The sequence below is a fragment of the Corylus avellana genome, chromosome ca4 (assembly GCF_901000735.1).
Source record: "Corylus avellana chromosome ca4, CavTom2PMs-1.0".
Lineage (NCBI taxonomy): Eukaryota > Viridiplantae > Streptophyta > Magnoliopsida > Fagales > Betulaceae > Corylus > Corylus avellana.
This window is the reverse complement of record NC_081544.1, coordinates 26146826-26164626: the sequence shown is the minus strand read 5'-3', so window position 1 is coordinate 26164626 and position 17801 is coordinate 26146826. Positions and strand designations below refer to the sequence as shown.

Genomic DNA, 17801 nt, shown 5'->3' with positions numbered 1-17801 from the left:
TAGATTTCAATATGAAGATGGGTTTCCGTAACATAATAGTGGAAGGTGATTCTCTGGAGATTATAAAAGCTCTCTGGAGAGAGGAAGTGTGCAAGAGTAACTACAGGTACCTAGTGGACGACACGAGAAGCATCCTGAATAGCTCATGCAATTGAGAGGCAAGCCATGTCAAAAGAACTGGGAATGAAGCAGCTCACCGCCTAGCCAGATATGCATTGAGTTGTAACTCTGAGTGTACGTGGCTTGTTGATTGCCCTCCCTGTATCCAGGAGGTTGTACTTGCTAAGCAAAAGTCTGTTTGTTTAATATAAGCCTGGAATTCCATTTCAAAAAAACAAAAAAAAAAAGGCACATCATTGACATCAATACGTAGAGTTTTCACACTCCATTAAACCTTATACTATGATATTACTGTACTTTTCGTCCTCTTTGAAATAGCAATAACTTATAATGTTTCTTGCAAATTTGGGTTTTCCATGCGGATTACCTATAACCAAATCCGAATTCGCATTATGCGGTTATCATCTTTAAGTAACTACATCTCCTATCTAGGTATGCGGTTACTAGCTGTTATTTGTGCGGTAATTAAATGAAAAATCACACTGCTAACCGCCTATCAAGTAATGAGCTTTTGGGGGCTTATTTGAGTGTTTTGAGCCTTTACTAAACTTCTTTTAAAGGCATATTTTAAACGATTTTGAAATTGCTTTAAGCCTGTTTTAATTTTTTAGGTATATATATGACGTTGTTTTGATATACATGTAAAGGCATACAGATGAAGTTATTAACCACATCCGCTTACCTTAAAATTGCTAACAACATCTACATAGACGATTAGTGATTTTTAGTAACCACATCCATATGCAACCGCGGTTAATTGCCGCCCACTTTTACAATTATATTGCAAATACTCTTCTATCAAGATGTCCCCTAAAAACTTGTACATACGTAAAAGTTGGAAGATATTTAAGCGAGCAAGTAGTTTTGGTCGTACCTCGGCCGAGAACACTGACAAGGCCTGTTGCTTAGACATCAACCTGATCAATGGGCCAACAGTCCAAACTCAAACCCTACTCAAATTTGGGCTGCCCACATAGACATATAGCTTTCTAACAAAAAACGTCTTACATTTTTATTTTTAAAAAAATGTCTTATATATATATATATATTAAAACATTAAAAAGTATTTTCGTACCCTGCAAATTTGCTTTTTTGCAAGAAAAATAATTTTTTATTTAATTTAATTTAATTTTTTGTTGCGTCACCAACAGAAATACTTAACAATTCGAGTAGCAATGAGCAGCTTTTTGAAAAAAAGTTCGCTAACATTTTCCATGATCATCATCACCTACGTGGAATATCACCTCTAGTCTTGTATCAATGGGTCCACTTCTTCCCTAGTCAAAATAATTATATGAAGGGATAGAATTTTTTTTTTTTTTTTTTTTTTTTTCCAGTCCTGGCACTGATATGGACTGCAAACCTAACCGTGATGTGCAAATTACAATAATACTTTGACTAGCAAAAGGAAATAAATAAATACATTAATGTTTTGTTTATTTCCAAAATTCCAACCTGTGAGAAAAGCACTTGAGGGGGACAACTCACATCTACCTACATGTAATAAAACCACATATACAGCGCCAATTACATTTAACAGGTCTTATCAGTTTTGTCCTATTAAAAATCTCGATTTACTGTTCGAATTGTTAATAATACAGATGAATAATTGTACTTAATTTCAATTGTTTTCTAAATTCTTTTGAGGATGCAAAAAGAATTGGACATTACAGGATTTTCTTGTGTTTTTACTGTTATGGTTTATCAGGAACATTTCTAGTTATTATGTACATATATCTCTAATGTTTATGGTTTCATCTCATGTAAAAAAAAACAATCTAACAAAGGGAATATTGTAGCCTTGTAGGGCAGGGAACCATGGAAGTCCGATCGAGAAGTTGTCCACATAAATGAATCATTTCATCATCAAAAAGACAAAATAATATAATATGCAGCAGACATGTGAAATGACCCTCAGATGCAACACCCTCTTAGACAATTGTTGCTTCTAATGTTGCTTTTTAGTCTAATTAACACGTGAAGACTTTGGTCAAAATCATGGGAATAATAGAGTTCAAGTACGTGATTTTCATTTCCTTCCAACAAACTTCTTCAAACCATAGAAACATGTAGTGAGATATCAGAGTGCTTACAATTCGAACTCTATGTGTTTCTGTATTCATTGATTTTGTCAACTCTCGAATCTGCAGATCTTTATATATATATGTTCAGATACCATTAAGAAATCATACAATTTTTAGCTACTACTTGTGTAATAATACAGATATATATGTGAAATATATATATATATAGTGTGTGTGTGTAAATTTTAGGTGGGGATTTATGTAAATTTGTAAGTTTAAATCTCATTATATCAGGGAAAAGGTTAGTGAAAGCAATTGGGTGAATCTAAATTCACATATATGGTAGGTGCTGCTAGGCTTCACCATGCCTTTATTCTTCAATGGGCTGATTTTGCGAAGATATATAGGAATCTCCAAAGCTTTATTCCCACTAACGATTAATAGCACAATTGCTAAAATTGGATGCATGACATTTCGTATTCAAAGATTGGTATCAAATCGCTTGCATAAAGTTTTGATTTGTTTTGAAAATATCAACAATACTTTTGAATCACACCATTTACAAGATTGTTTTATATATGTGTATGATTATGGTTGACCTATGTAGTCTTATACTATGTTAATTGATTAAATAATTAAATTTACATTTTCTATCAACTTAAACTTTCAGGTAGGGTAGTCAATTCTTGACATAACCCGTAAACTCGACATGAACCCAGCATGAAATTAAATGATTTAGGTTAAGGAGTTTGACCAATTTAATTAAATGGGTCAGGTTATGGTTGATATGTATAGTTTTATACCTATATTTCGACACGATCCGAACTCGACATGCGACATAATGACAAACAATTTTTAACATGGCCCGCAAATCTAATACGAACTCAATTCAAAATTAGGATGGTTATGGTTGAAGAATTTTATCCGTTTAATTAGTGGGTCGTATTATGGTTAATATATGGAGTCTTGTACATATGCATCTACACGACTCGAACCCGGCACACAATTACAAATTGTTACCCATACTTTTAAGATAAATAATAATTTGACATAATATCGAAAGCAGAAAAACTTTCCATTCGGGTGAACACGATTATAGTGGAGCAGAAGACTGTCATGTTTTAAGGAAGTACAATATCCATTTGGGTGGTTTTGAAGGATTTTTGTCATTGAAACAGTACTTCCAAATCTCACCCGAGTTGGGGACATATATCACATATGGACCCTGTCATTTCCCACAACGTCCATTCCGGGCTCCACCTAAAAGATAAGCATTATGGGGCGTGACTCTCATTTCTTCTACCCAGCCCAAAAGCTCTTCAAAAATGACTTTGAAATTGAAAGAAACGTGACTCACAAATGAGAAAGATGAAGTAAACTGAAAGAAACGTTACATTGAAAATATAATTTAAAATGAGAAATATTAAGCTCCAATTTATTTCATATCTAAATAACAAGCAATGTGCTCAGAAAAAAGAAAAAAGAAAATGCAATGTAGATCAACCCTGTTTTTATTTACTAAGAACAGAGTACATTATAATCCCAGTTTTTTTTTTTTTAATACACAACAAATTTTATGAAGTGAACTATATTCATACTCATTATACAAATAGGTGTGTTTAGATTACAAAGTTTGGTCGTATTTGTCTTGAAATAGAAAAATTTTCAAAAGAGATATGATAAGAGTTCAATTGAGCTCTATCTAAGACCCAACTTTTGTAGACATATGTTTTGATTTTTGTCTCTTTCTTGAAATTTTAATTTTGAGAAATGCTTTAATGCAATATAATACCCACATTTAGCCCATTTTTAGTGACGTGACAGATGCACAATCACATGAAAGGGAGGATTGAAATTTGAAATTTCAATTTCAATTCTCTCTTTCTCACTAAATATGAACCAAATGTGAGCATTATATTGTACTGTAGCATACCTCTTTAATTTTGAACGACACAACTCTTATGTAACTCTGTGCCACGTAAGTAAAAGTTGGGTTTTAGATGGAGTTCAGTTGAGTCTCTATCATATCACTATTGAAAATGTGATAAAACCATACTTTACATGTCATAATATTAATAAATAATTTTTTTATCAGTTTAGATTAAATAATTTTTTTATGATAAATGATGATTTAACATAATATGGGAACAAAGGTTTTTGAGTTCGAACCCTCTCTTCTTAATTTACTTATCATTTCAATTAAATATTACTCGCATATTTTATAGAGTAATAGTACACACTATATTTTCAAAGTAATTCTAAAAATCTCTTTTGTGTCATTCAAAAAATGAGATGACTTTTAAAATCATCATTTGATCAAAATTCAATAGTGATCAATCACAAACTCAATGGTAATTTTAACAGCCACATTATTTTTAGAATAATACAAAAATAACTTATAACATTATACATATTTTCATCTCATCCTATTCTATCGGAGGTAATATGACCAAACCTATCAACACATCGTCCCAATAAAATGACAGTAAAATAAAAGTACAGTAATGTATAAGGCAGAACTAAACTAAACTAGCCAATAAATTTGCCTCCTTTGCATATACAAGTTTATCTCATATTACATCTTTATTTTACCTTTAATTTACTGTAATGATATAACAATACATTATTAATACTTATTACACGAATTTGGCTTACATGTTGTTATTTTAAAAATAACATATATACTGTAATTTAATTAACGGTCAAGATTGAATCTTAATACCAGCATATAAGCTAAATCCTATTACGCTATTACAGTACTGATCAACTTTTTTTTTAACAAGAGTTGGACAATTGTGGCATCGATTCAGTGAAATACTGAAATTAGAGTGAAATAAAGATAACAAAAAGGGTAGTTTCGTAATTTGCTGATAAGGATGGCATTCCAGATATTTTTCTAAACAGAAGGGGTTCTATTAGAAACAACCTATCCTTTAAATAAACGAACCACGCCGCTTGCTCATTCCTCCCCAACCTGTATATATCCCTAGAAATCTCTCTCTCTCTCTCTGTCTTCTCTCTCTCTCTCTCTCTCTGCAAAGTCATTTCTTCAATCTAATCCCTCACACACACACTCCCTCCCTATCTCACCGACGACTGGATTCGCGGCGGGCTCTTTCAGGCCACCTCTCTAGACCTAGATCTCTCCATCTCGTCTGCCTTCGCCCACCGCTCCTTGGATACGATTTAAACCACCCCCAACCTAACGCACCCCACTTTTTCTTTTTCTTTTTCTTTTTCTTTTTCTTTTTTCCTTTTTCTCTTTGTCTTTTATTCTATTAAAAATGTTTTTCCATTTTCGTCATTTTGCCTTTTTTTTTCATCCCTACGTTACTTGTTTTCATTTACCATTTAACCCAACCAACCAATGAGTCTTTTTAGCCTCTTTTATCGACCTTTTTCTTCTGCTTATCCCCCCGATGAAACTGATTTGACACTTTTACCCAAATCATCAACAATTTTCTTTCACGCTTTTAGCCTTGCGAAACCGAAACTACTAGACGCTTTTGCCCCCCATTAGAAACCAACTTGTTTAGTTTTTACACCCCATTGTGGAAGTTGCTTTGGCTGGTGACGTGGTATGATTTAAACTTTAAAGGCTAGGATGAGTTTCAATCCCCGTCGGATTTTGACGCCTGGCGCGTCAAGAAAGCGTAAAGAGAGAGAATCTTTATTCTCAAAAAAATCGTCGGCTGCTCCCGCTTCGGCTCAAGCCGCTGCTCCAACAACAGCTCCGAAGCCCGATGAACCGCTCTCGTCAAACCGGCTGTTAGCCGGGTACATGGCGTACGAATTCTTGACCAAGGGTACCCTATTTGGGCAGAAGTACGACCCGGATCGAGCCTCGGCCGAGCCCCTGGCGAGCTCCTCAGCCGAGTCGAAGAGGTCGAAGCAGGAAGCCGAGCCGAGCGTCAAGAAGGAGCACCAGAGCTACGCTGTGGTGGCGAGCGTACTGAAGACGGATGGGGCCCACATTCCAGGGATTGTCAACCCCACTCAACTCGCTCGGTGGATTCAGATGTGACCCGCGATGGGTGCGGCTACGTGGGTTCGCGGACGTGTCAACCTTTGATTGGCGGCACAGTATCGTCCACGTCAGAGGAAGTTCATGCCTTAAGCGCGTGAATGTACTTTGCGTCTTCTATCTGGAGGTGGGGGTGAGTCCTGTATCGGCACCAAAACCCGGTGAAAGCATTAAGTTTCCGGGAATCTTGGAATGTTGTTATAGTCCGACGTCGTTCTCTCTATCTCTCTCTCTCTCTCTCTCTCTCCCCTTGTGTGTTAGTTTTGTATCTCTGTTGCAGTTTAAACTGCAGTATGTAACTTTGGAGAAAAACCCCATGAGATCGAAATCCTTTAATGCTTTCTTGTTCATCGTAGCTTATATGTCCTTTTCTTTTGTGGTGTTATTTCTTAATTTATGTATGTATGAATGTTTTTGGCTTTAACTACATACATGCATGAAACGCGCACAGCACCTTCCTTATAGTGAAAGCTAGCTGACTGTTGAAGAAGCGCGGGGGAGTGGCTTGTGTAATAGAAAACCAATGCTCGCATGGGTTGCATGTATGCGTGTATGTACATGTAGGTGTGCATGTGAGAATGATGATGAAGGTAGTTGAACCTGAAGCCTGAAGGTGGTGGCCTCTTCTGGGAGGCCAACTGGCCGGGAATGTTCCCTAGTTGTGGAGGTTCGATTGTCTTACAACAAACCTAGTATTTGGGGCACAATGGCGGAGCCGAAGGGAGGCTTGGGGCATGACCCTCAAAACTATGACAATGTCATTTTTATAGAAACATAATTATAGCTAGAACATGAAAATGAAATGGTAAAAATAAAAATGTTTTACTTTATACGGGTTATGCCGGCTATCCGTGAGACAGTGAGTTAAGTAGGTTGACCTGAAATCTATTTTACTAAATATTAACCCGTTAACTTGGTTTGTGATTGTGTACAAGGATTTTCAATTTATAATATTTTTTATTCTTATTTCTTTCTTAGTAAGGAAAAAGAAATATTGAAGAGGAAAAAATATTCTCTTCAATTTTCATTATGTGGTCATTAGGGTGTGTTTATTTTTATTGGTATTGAATTATTAATATAGTTTTCACTTGATCTCCAATGTGTATAAATATAAGATCGATAATAATTAAGGAGGTTACTCAAGAGGAACCTACAAATAATTATAATGCTTATATATATATATATATCTCAGGAGCTGCAACACAAGTGACAAAAGTACATAAATTAGGCCTTAATTAATATGATCAGTTTAATTAAATTTGCATCATGCTAATTGAGGCACAAGTAAATCCCGAGTGCATACTTGAACTGTTCCTCACATAAACACCGGATAAATCGATCTAGGAATTTATAAGAGTAGTGGAGTATTCTTAATATATATTCTGTCTAAGAAGATGGTAAGGTTAATTGTGGATGGTACTTGTTCTAAAAACACAAGATAGGGTATCCTTGGAATTTTAAGAGAAGTTGGCGATCGATGGCGTTATACGATCGAGGACCTTCTACGCAGCTCTCGTGGGCCGGGGTACCTTTCTTGCGGGGGAGATAGTTACCAAGACTTCTCTTCCAAGCTAACTGTCTTTTCTAGCTTGGAAGGCCATTGCTCAAGCTAATGGGACAATGATTTAATTTTCCCATGATTTTTCGTGTGAAAATGAGTTTTTCCATTTCATTATATTTCGTAACATCGAAGCTTATAACTAATATCCCTATATATGCATTAATTCTCATAGCCACCCAATATCTATCACATCTTAGTTTTCCTCACGAGTTGCTCTTCCTTTGTCCATTTCTCATAGTCATATCCGTCCCCACTTCACAAAATGGGGTAACTTCGAAGTACTAGAAATACTGTTATATATATATATATATAGTCCTTTTTGCGTAGAAGGGTGCCAAGTTTCCAAATACATAATGGTTTTTACTTAAAGAATGATGTACAGATGGCCAACTAATTACATTGAGAGCCCATATGGTCCATATGCTATGCAAAAAGCCCCCTTTACGGCCCCCAATCAACAATTGCCACATCATCCATTTAACAAAAATGCAAAAAATAAAATTGAGATCATCTGCACCGAATCAAAACGAAAAAAAAATATATATATATACTAAATTTAATAAAAACTCCACATTTTGTTTATAAAAGTCAACGTGGCAAGATGCCACATCTTCTTTTAGTTGTCTTTTTCCCTCCACCAAAAATATGATGTGGCATCTTGCCACGTGGACTTTTATGGACAAAATGTGGAGTTTTTATTATATTCTAGCATTTCTAAAAAACAAAAAATCATACTCGGTAAACCCATAAACCCACACCACGACGATAGAGACCCACGTCGTGGGGCATGACCCATTGGTCTGAGCCTCAAATCTGCCGTGACCCGATTCAAATCTGCAGTGACCCGCCTCAAAACCCGTTTTTAATGCTCCAAAATTCGTTTTTAATGCCTCAAAATCTGTTTCTAATGCTTCAAAACTCGTTTTTTGATTCAAAACTAAAACTTAGAGATGAAAAGTTAACCCTTATGGATTTTATCACCCTAAAGGCCGGAAACTGGAGCCGAAGAGAGGTGAGCCACGCCGTGGGTGGCTGGCCTGGCCAGCCGTGGGTCATGGCCAGACCCATGACCCATGACCCATGGCCATGGCCGTTTATGCAAGACCCTATTTTCTTCTCTCTTTTCATCATCCAGTGAATGTGGTTCCATTTTAACTATATGCAATTGTTGTGATTTAACTGATGTGACAATTGTTGATTGGGGGGCTATAAAAGGAGCCTTTTGCAGAGCATTTGGACCAAAGTTTAATTCAATTACATTAATTTTACAGACCTCCCGCCGGGCCATAAGGCCTGTCCGGTCTATCCGAGGGCCCTTTGGGCTCAAGCGTAACTGGACCCTCCACTATCGATGAGCACATAAAACCCATCTGCTTAAAGTCTTGTCTGCCAAGCCCAAGATCAAGCCTATTCTAGTAACATGATACACCTATACTCCGACAAGGCGGCCCACTGCAACCAATTTCCTTTTTTGTAAAGTTAGATTACAGTTTTTTCACGCCAGAAAACCTTTCTTAGTTTTTGCGGGAAATTCTCTCTAGCGCCGCAGCCACAGGTAAGCCCCCTCCCCCATGGTGAGGGGAGGAGGGATGGCCATTTGCTGCCTCCCTCCTCCCCCTCGCCTACCCTTGCATCGGGTGCCAGTAATTTACTTGATGTCCCTGACCCGGGTTGCCTCCTACCTACCCTTTCTCTGCCGCCGCTTCCTCTTTGTTCCGCTTTTGTCCTTGGCGGGGCTCTCTGGTTGTTTATGCTCCTTTCCTTTCTGTTTGTTTGCTGTGTTTTTGGTGTGATGTTCTTGTAGCCTTACTTGTGTGCCATTCGGTGTGGGTGCTGATTTTGAGGGTTTCTTTCAAACTCCCCACAGTTTTTGTTTTGTATTCGCTTTCGATCTCCTCTGCCCGCTCTGCCGTCAACCGTCCGCTGCTGGGTCTTTCCTCGTGCCCCTCCAGTGATGAGCTTCAACGTCCCTTGCTGCGATGGTTCTCCGGTCAGCTAGCGATCGGTTTCGCCACCCTCCGTCCACTGTTTTGGGCTTTTTCTGCGTCCCCACCATGTCGAGCTTCCATCGTTCCCTTCCGGTGTCGGTTTCCAGCGAGTGCACAATCGGCATCCACGCTACGTGTGCCTGTTCCCATTTATTTTATTTTCCTTGTATTGTCTTTGTTTATGTTTTTTCCCTGTATGCATTTCATTCATGTTATTTACTTGTAATAAGGCCCTACCTCTTTGGTTCGCCCACATTTTATTTCGGTTTTCTTGCTTCTGTTTTGTAATAAGGCTTGGCCACTCGATCTGCCTGCTTGGATGTGAACTGAACTTTGGTCCAGATCTTTTAGGTCGTGGATGCAAATTTTAGTCCAAACCTTCAAGTTGTGGATGTGAACTTCATCCTAGCTTTTGGGTCGAGGAGGAATTTGCACTACTTATGCATTGGATTGCGTCTGTCTTATGCAGATCTGTTATTTCAACTGAAAACTAGTCATAGGTTAGCGGAGGTTTTTGGTGATGTTGTATCCTTATAGTTTCGGCTATAATTTGCATTTTCAGGACTTTGTACTCCTACGATGTAAGAGCTTTATGCTCGTGATTATTATCAATGAAATTGGAATGTATTTCTTTAAAAAAAAAAAAAAAGTACTTGCGGGAAATTCCAAAACCTACCAAAGAGAGACAGAAATGACGAGTTTATATAAGAAGAAAAGGGCTCTTCACTAGGTACACGTTCATACACCCTTATGCTATGTCAATTTTCTTTTCCTCCTATCCTCACTTATTTAAGCATCATAAGTGGTTCTACCAAACTCCTAGTAGACCTCTCCTACCATTAATTGTCCCTTCCTTCAAGCCCCGAACAAAATACTAAATTTGAATATCGTACTAAAACAAATAAATTCCAATTACTAGCTGTCTCTTCGTTCAAGTACTTAATAAATAATATAAAATAACACATTCTCAATATTTTTTATTGGTACTCTTAAACTCTAAATTCTATGAATATTACTCCAATAATTTTTGGTAGAGTATTTCACAGTAAAAAAGAAGAAGAAATTAATAAGAGAATCACGTGGAGCAATCTTCGGTCCAATAATAGAATGGGTCCAATTCTTAGCCGTTCCGAAATAAATGAATGAATAAATAAAAGTGGATTGAACAGCTTCGACCTTGCTATAATTTGTTTTCACGGCAATATCATTTGTGGCCGGAGAATGGAGATGAATGCTTTTTGGCGTTTCGGTGCAGTCGTACGAATGAGATTGGTGGTTTTCCGACATCGGTTAGGAAGTACGAAGGTTGAGCAATAAATATCCACTACCTTTCACCAACTCTTAATCATCACCAATCATATGCTTGGACCATTAATTATTATCCTTTTCTTGTCTCTCATTCTCTATGATGCCTAAAAAATTAAAATAAAAATAGATTTTTTAAAGTAAAAGATTTTTTTTCTTCATAAATGCATTTGGGCAATTTTTATCAAACTGATAAGTTTTTTTTGTTTGCACAGCTTTTTATTTACTAAAAATGCTTTTGAAATTCCTTTGACTCTTCCTAAAAAACAAAAACTCCTTTGACTCAATTGATTAAATGCAAACAGTATATTGTGTGCAGTTGGCTAGCATTAAGTTCGTTGAAGATTAGTTCGTTGAAGATTAGTCTTTGTCAAATAAAATAAAAAAAACCTAAAGTTAGTTAGAACTACCGCATTGTATGATAATTGAGAGATAAAAATATGTTCTAGCATAACTCGGAATCTTTGATTGGCGCTCGTGGTATAGTCGTGTCTTGGTTTTATAATGTATCCATCAGTCACGGCACTGCAAATGACAATTGGCCAATACTACATGCGACAAAGTTGATTAAAAATCTTGTTTGACAACGTGATTTCCGTACAGTTTGTTGTTTCTCAATTACTAGAACGATGATAACGGGCAAATCTTTGGGTTCAATTTGTTGACCCATCAACCCATGGATCTTAAATGGAATTCAAATGATTAGAGTGTTGTTCTTCTAACATGGGTAAGTTTATAAAAGAATATATAGAAAAGGAGATGTGTGTAGCTTTTCACTTTATATATCTTCTATCTGAATAAAGGTAAAAGTGGAAATTCCCATCAATGAAGGAAAGGAATGTGGCGTTGCACCCACCTTTCTCTTTTCTTCGCACCCTTAATTTTTCATTGAGTTATTTATTTAAGCGAATTATTTATTAAATATGGTTATTTTTGATACGACTCATAAACTCAATACGAACTTAATATAAAATTAACATGTTAGAATTAAGAAATCTAACTTATTTAATTAAATGAATCAAGTTAAAGTTGATGCAATCCGAACATGACAATGACAATATTTGACATAACTCATGAACCTAACACAAAATTAGAGAGTTAAAATTGAAAAGCCTGACTCGTTTAATTAAACAGGTTATATTAAGATTAAACTATATAGTCTTATACAGTTATACCCATACTTCGACACTAACATAACCCGACACAAAATTCAATGAACCAGTTTTGTATTTGCTATAATCCTTAACAAGCTAATATGGCATTCAAGCACAAATGGGAATGCCAATATATAATACTAACACAAGAAGTCAATTATGCAAAGGAAAAGTAATTCAGGGGGCATTTCAAAAAGAAGAAGATGAAGAAAAAAAACAGAGCTTCTCCATTCTAGGCCTTCTTAGTTGCAACAGTTCTTGCTTTCAGATTCAGAAAGATTGCCCTGAAGTTATCAAGCAGAACGAATGCATCAGAACTAAATCATCCATGCCATAATTTCATTGAATGTGTTACACAATAAACATATACTTGCTCACTATCACATGCATCTCAGTGTGATACTAGCTACCAAATTAATGAAGGTCATCTCCAGCCAGAGGCGGAACTAGACATTTAAGGGTGGGGGGACAAAATTTTAAGAGGTAACAATTTAGGGGTAAAAATTTAGTTTTGGGGGGACATTTCATTAAAAATTATAAATTTTAGGGGTAAAATTTAAAATTTTAAGGGTAATTTTAAAATTTTAGGGGAAATAATACCTACACAGGTCTGCCCTTGTCTCCAGCTGGGAGAAACCGCCATTACCATTGCCATTTATATCACATTTTTGGTCATGGCAGCAGGAATGTAAAGGAAATAGGATTTCTATGTTTCCTACATATCTCCCAACATAATTCAATGTAACGTAATTCGTGCTCATACTATTTGACAGAAATTTGGGAAATGAAACGTATTTATCATTGCCTAGCCACTTTTGTTGACAGACACACAAGATGCAAAGTGCTTATGCAAGTGAAGTGCTTATGCAAGTGAACTGCAAGCAGAAGAGATAAATGTTTGGTGGTACATGGGTTACACAATAAGTTACAGTAAGGTTTGAAATTTGTATACTTATATTGCAGATTTTTCCTAAAGTTGGCCAATAAGTCAATAATAGATTACACAATTGGCTAATCTCATTAATATGGAATTAAATTCATTAAAAGTTTGTTCTTGCTTCAGAGAAGCCCTTAAACTTAAAAAAACAGACTATCCATTCCTTCACAAAGAGAGATGGCCCTTGCGAATAGAGATGGAATCCTTCTTCGAGCAATATTTTCATAATATCCTATTTCCTTGGACTAATTATTTTACTTATTTATTCATCCTCACAGATAAGGTAAATAACACAGACGAATATGAGAGGATAATTAATAGAAGCAGGCGAAGTTAAAGCATATCATACCAGCATGAGGCGACAAAGCTGTGAAATAGAACACGGAATTGCAAAGGCATGTATTGGTAATTCACCCAAGCGACTATAGGCCAAAACTGCAAGCCACAAGCATCAGAGCTTTAGTGCTGCCAATTTAATGAACTGGATTGCATGTCAAACAACAAAAGATGGTTCATTGGTACCTTCCATGCAGTCAACTGAATAGAGGGGTAGTCCTTTCGAACTTTGCTCTTCACTAAACCCCATGGTCTTCCTGCAATACCAGACTATAACTTCAATTCCTGAATACCAGACTTTATTTCTTTCTAAGTTGGTGTTCTCAGCATTCTGTAGCATAAGCATTCTTCATGAAATGCCAATACTTGGCCAGGCTCTTTTGTGAACAAAAGGTATACTGTGAACCGGCCAAGGATTAAATGGTAAAAGAGAATTAAGGTAAGTTTTCAAATGAAATAAGTCGTTAAGTGGCTTCTCTTCATTTTACAAGGTAAACTTTTGCTTAGAAAAGTGAGCAGAAACTTAGTCCTCATTAGTGCTGGGCATGATTTTTAGGGGTTTTCTATGATGGAGATGGGTTTGAGCATGTGCAACCCCGGTCCCCCCCCCCCAAATTCAAACTCACAAACAGAGAACATTTGTATTTAATCACTAACTATGCTTTGGAACATAGAACTATGCCTCTTCTTTATTTTTCTTTTCTGAGATGTAAAGAAACAGTAACAACATTACAACAGCTTGGTGTTTAAACTTTACAAACTGACAAATATCAATCCATCCATCATCTACAATGACAGTGCAGCTCAATTGATAAACTAAGAAAGTATGGATTAAAAATTAAACAAGCCAAAACAGGATACAGACGATGGAACTAGTATAATTAAATTTAACAGATAAAACTAATGGATTCAATTCATAACATGGGACAAATCAAGCGAAGAGATTGCACGATCGATGCACGTACCTTCGACCACCAAGCCATAGTACATCATGAAGAAAAGGTTGTTCCAAGGAGAGGAAGTTAACTGTTCCAGTAACACCTAATAATAGAACACTTCATCTATTAATTCTTGATTATAAAAAAAAAAAATTTGCATATAGACTAGGCTAGCAAAACAGGCTCATTTGAATAAATCAAAATCGCTAGAATTATGCATAAGGCTGCAAATCAGCTGACAAAGAACATGAACTGAAGCAAAAGAATTACCTTCTTTGCAACAGTTTTGTTGCCCTTTTTCCCCTTGAAAATTTTATCCATCAACTTGTGGAGGAAGTGCCCAAAAGGTCCTCCATAAGCAAATCCATAGAGCTGCAAAGAAATTTAACGTTTTCAATTAGAAAAGGCAAATAATACCACAAAACAACAAGTCAACAACCATCTAACAATTAATGAAAAGAATATCAAATAATTTTCAGTTTGTCTGCTGAGAAAAAATGGCAAGATATGAAACTCTTTGATAGTTTCAGTGATCAAAAGCAAAGGCTGCACTTAATCGGGCCCAGACATAATTATTGGATGATCACCTGATTCGATCAATTCATGGAAAAGAAAAAAAGTTACCAACTTTTTGCTTCCACTTTCAGCAAATAGAGCGTTAAGAGATTGATCGAACCACCAAAATACTAGCTTACCAATAAATGAAAAAACTATGCAGTCTAAGTTAGCACACCATGACAAGGAGTAATCTTCTTAATTGGAGCTTCTTGATCCCAGAAATCTTTTGGGCAACCGCATCACTACACCCAGCTAAAACCCCAGATGTAATTGCCTAATAACACAAAAATTTAAACCAAAACACAAGTGAAAAATGTGTCATATCAAACTACCATTTAAATTGAAAAACAGGCACAAATTAAAAAAAAAAGAAAAAAAAAAGAGGAATCTTTTTAGAGCGTAGTTTTAATTAAGAAAGCGAAAGAGAGACAGAAAACATGGGTTTCAATCAAGAAGGAAAGAAACCTTGGTTCTAAGAGGGTGGAGTTGGAGCTGCAGGAGATATTTCCTCCAAGCCTCGTTGACAATGTCAGACATGGTGTGGGATCAATCTCACAAGTCAACCTTAACTGGCTCTTACTCTGTATCTCTCACAAGTCACAAGGTATATGGGTTTAGAGGCAGGGAGAGTAAGAGAAGGAGAGGGACAGAGGGTTGACTGAGAACGTAATTGGAAATGAGATTTATATAATTGAAAGACGAGCCAGGGGTTAGGTTGGTGAAGTTAAGACTTGAGAGAGTTGCGACGAGGAAGACCATGATCCCAATTAAATAAATAAGAAAGAAAACAAATATATATAAACAAAGACCGGAAAATTAATTTACTTTTCTTTTTTTTTTTTAAAGTTATCAAGCTAAGCTACGATTCTTTTAGTATTTGCATTTTTTTTTTTTTTTTTAAGGATATAAATTTGTGTCCCCTCTATTTGTGTGTGTTTTTTTTAAGCAAATAAGGAATGAGTTACCTCTATTTGTGTGTGTGTGTTTTTTTTTAAGCAAATAAGGAATGAGTTACATGAATTAAATCACGGGAAAAGAGGGGTGGATGTTTTAATAATATGAACAACTAATAGAAAATAGGTCAAAATATGACTTAGTCCTCCCTAAAAAGATTGCATAAAGTATTTTTTGCTGAAAAAATAACACATAAGTAGTCTTAGCAGACGTCAAAGTGACCCCGCTAAGACACTACAACAACCATTAAAAGGAGGTTGTTGAAAGATAAACACTATAAAAATCCGATTGAAATCTGTAGACGAGGAACGATTTCTGAAAGCAGAAATTTCCTTAACAAATTCAAACCACATAAGATGAAAAGGAGACAAAATCCCACAAAATGCAACACCAAAAAAGGAAAACGTACAAGAGTTGGCTCTTTTATTTACTCCGAGAAAGCAGCTTCTCTTCTCACTCATTTAATGTTAATTAAATCGTACCATGTAGGTAGATGTTCGTGTTATTACAAGAAGAAATAGAAAGCGACAACTTCCAGGCTGTAGAAATCTGCCTGCGGACACCATAGCCTTGGCCCTTGGCGTCGATGCTCACTGCTCAACTTCTTCATTAAGGCAAGTCTTGCTTTTGCAAGCTCAAAGTTTCCTCAGCTATCAGCAAGCTAGATTTCTTTTCTTTCGGCCATTCACACCGGCACATTCATGTATATCCGACCAATTTTTTCATGGAAACGAGAAAAAGTCATGTTTTGTTTTTTTAGAAAAATAATACACGCACCCTCACACTAACTCATTGTTGGGAATAATTTCAATCTATTAGTCACCTAATACATTACGGGACTCAAGACCAATACCAGCTCACCAAAAAAATAACTAGTCACAACTCTTAACACTTCTAGGACAAGTTGAAGTAGAAGACCTAATCCTAACCTATAAATAAGCCCCTATACTAGATATAAACTTGCATAGCACGAAGATTGAAGATTAAGAGACGCTTAAAAGAACACAAAGAACGTCAATCGAAAACTGTTATACTGAAAAATGTTTTCCCTGGCTACGACTTGCGGGGCCCTTTTTATGAGCATATATAACTCTCCTATTCAAACTCGTGAAGCTTCAGGCCACCATCCTATGCAATTTCTGCCTACCTGGACTAATACACGCGTGTATCACTTCTTGGTTGGTAGCCGCCGTTTCAAGGGATCATCCGGTCAAGCAGGGTCTTTTTTTTTTTTTTTTTTTTTTTAAAAAAAAATTATTATTATTAGATTTTTAAGATAAGATTCCAATAAAATAATTATAAAAAAAAAAATAAAAAATAAAAACACAAGAAATAGGCGAGGGTCTATAGTCACCCTACTCTAGTTGATACATAGTAAATAATAAAAACACAAAAAGTTGAAAATTGGTCAAAGAATTGGTCTGATCCAATAGTTTGTTGCCCCCATAACCTAAGAAAAGGATTCTCGGCTTCAGAAGTGGTCCAAAGGTTAGATTCATCTAAATCTTCATTTGACGAAGACAAAGATATCTTCATCTCCGTCCTTATTTCTAATTGGAGAATGTTAGATGATTTCCTTATATTCTTTTAATTTTCTAACTCTGACATAGACAAAAGCTAGAAAAGGCATTTTTTTTTGAATGTTTTTTCTTCATTACGTACATGGGTTTTCTTTTGAGAGTTCTTTTCTCTTTCACTACAATTGCCACACCACATATAATAGATGGTTGAATGAGTAAATAAAGAAAACATATTTAAGATATATAACAATCTATTCAACCATGCTTGCGACTTTATATTTGACTATCTATCCCTCCAGCAAATTTATTATAAACTTATAGAAAAGAAAAAAAGAAAAAGAAAAGATGAAGCCCCGGCAAATTGGTTGATAATATATATCTT

At 36.0% G+C, this 17801-nt stretch overlaps 2 protein-coding genes across 2 annotated transcripts; one reads left to right on the top strand and one right to left on the bottom strand.

The window, feature by feature from the left end:
• Positions 1-5121: 5121 nt before the first annotated feature.
• LOC132178812 (uncharacterized) lies at positions 5122-6518 on the top strand. Its single transcript, XM_059591369.1, has one exon. It carries the CDS (start codon positions 5749-5751, stop codon positions 6166-6168), a length of 420 nt encoding a protein of 139 aa, XP_059447352.1. The 5' UTR covers positions 5122-5748; the 3' UTR covers positions 6169-6518.
• Positions 6519-12140: 5622 nt separating this feature from the next.
• LOC132178951 (peroxisomal membrane protein PMP22) lies at positions 12141-15697 on the bottom strand. The gene is made up of 7 exons (XM_059591536.1): positions 15411-15697; positions 15121-15219; positions 14658-14759; positions 14415-14490; positions 13636-13706; positions 13463-13548; positions 12141-12460 (listed from the first exon to the last, which is right to left on the bottom strand). Exons 1-7 carry the CDS (start codon positions 15480-15482, stop codon positions 12409-12411), a joined length of 558 nt encoding a protein of 185 aa, XP_059447519.1. The 5' UTR covers positions 15483-15697; the 3' UTR covers positions 12141-12408.
• Between the last annotated feature and the right edge of the window lie 2104 nt (positions 15698-17801).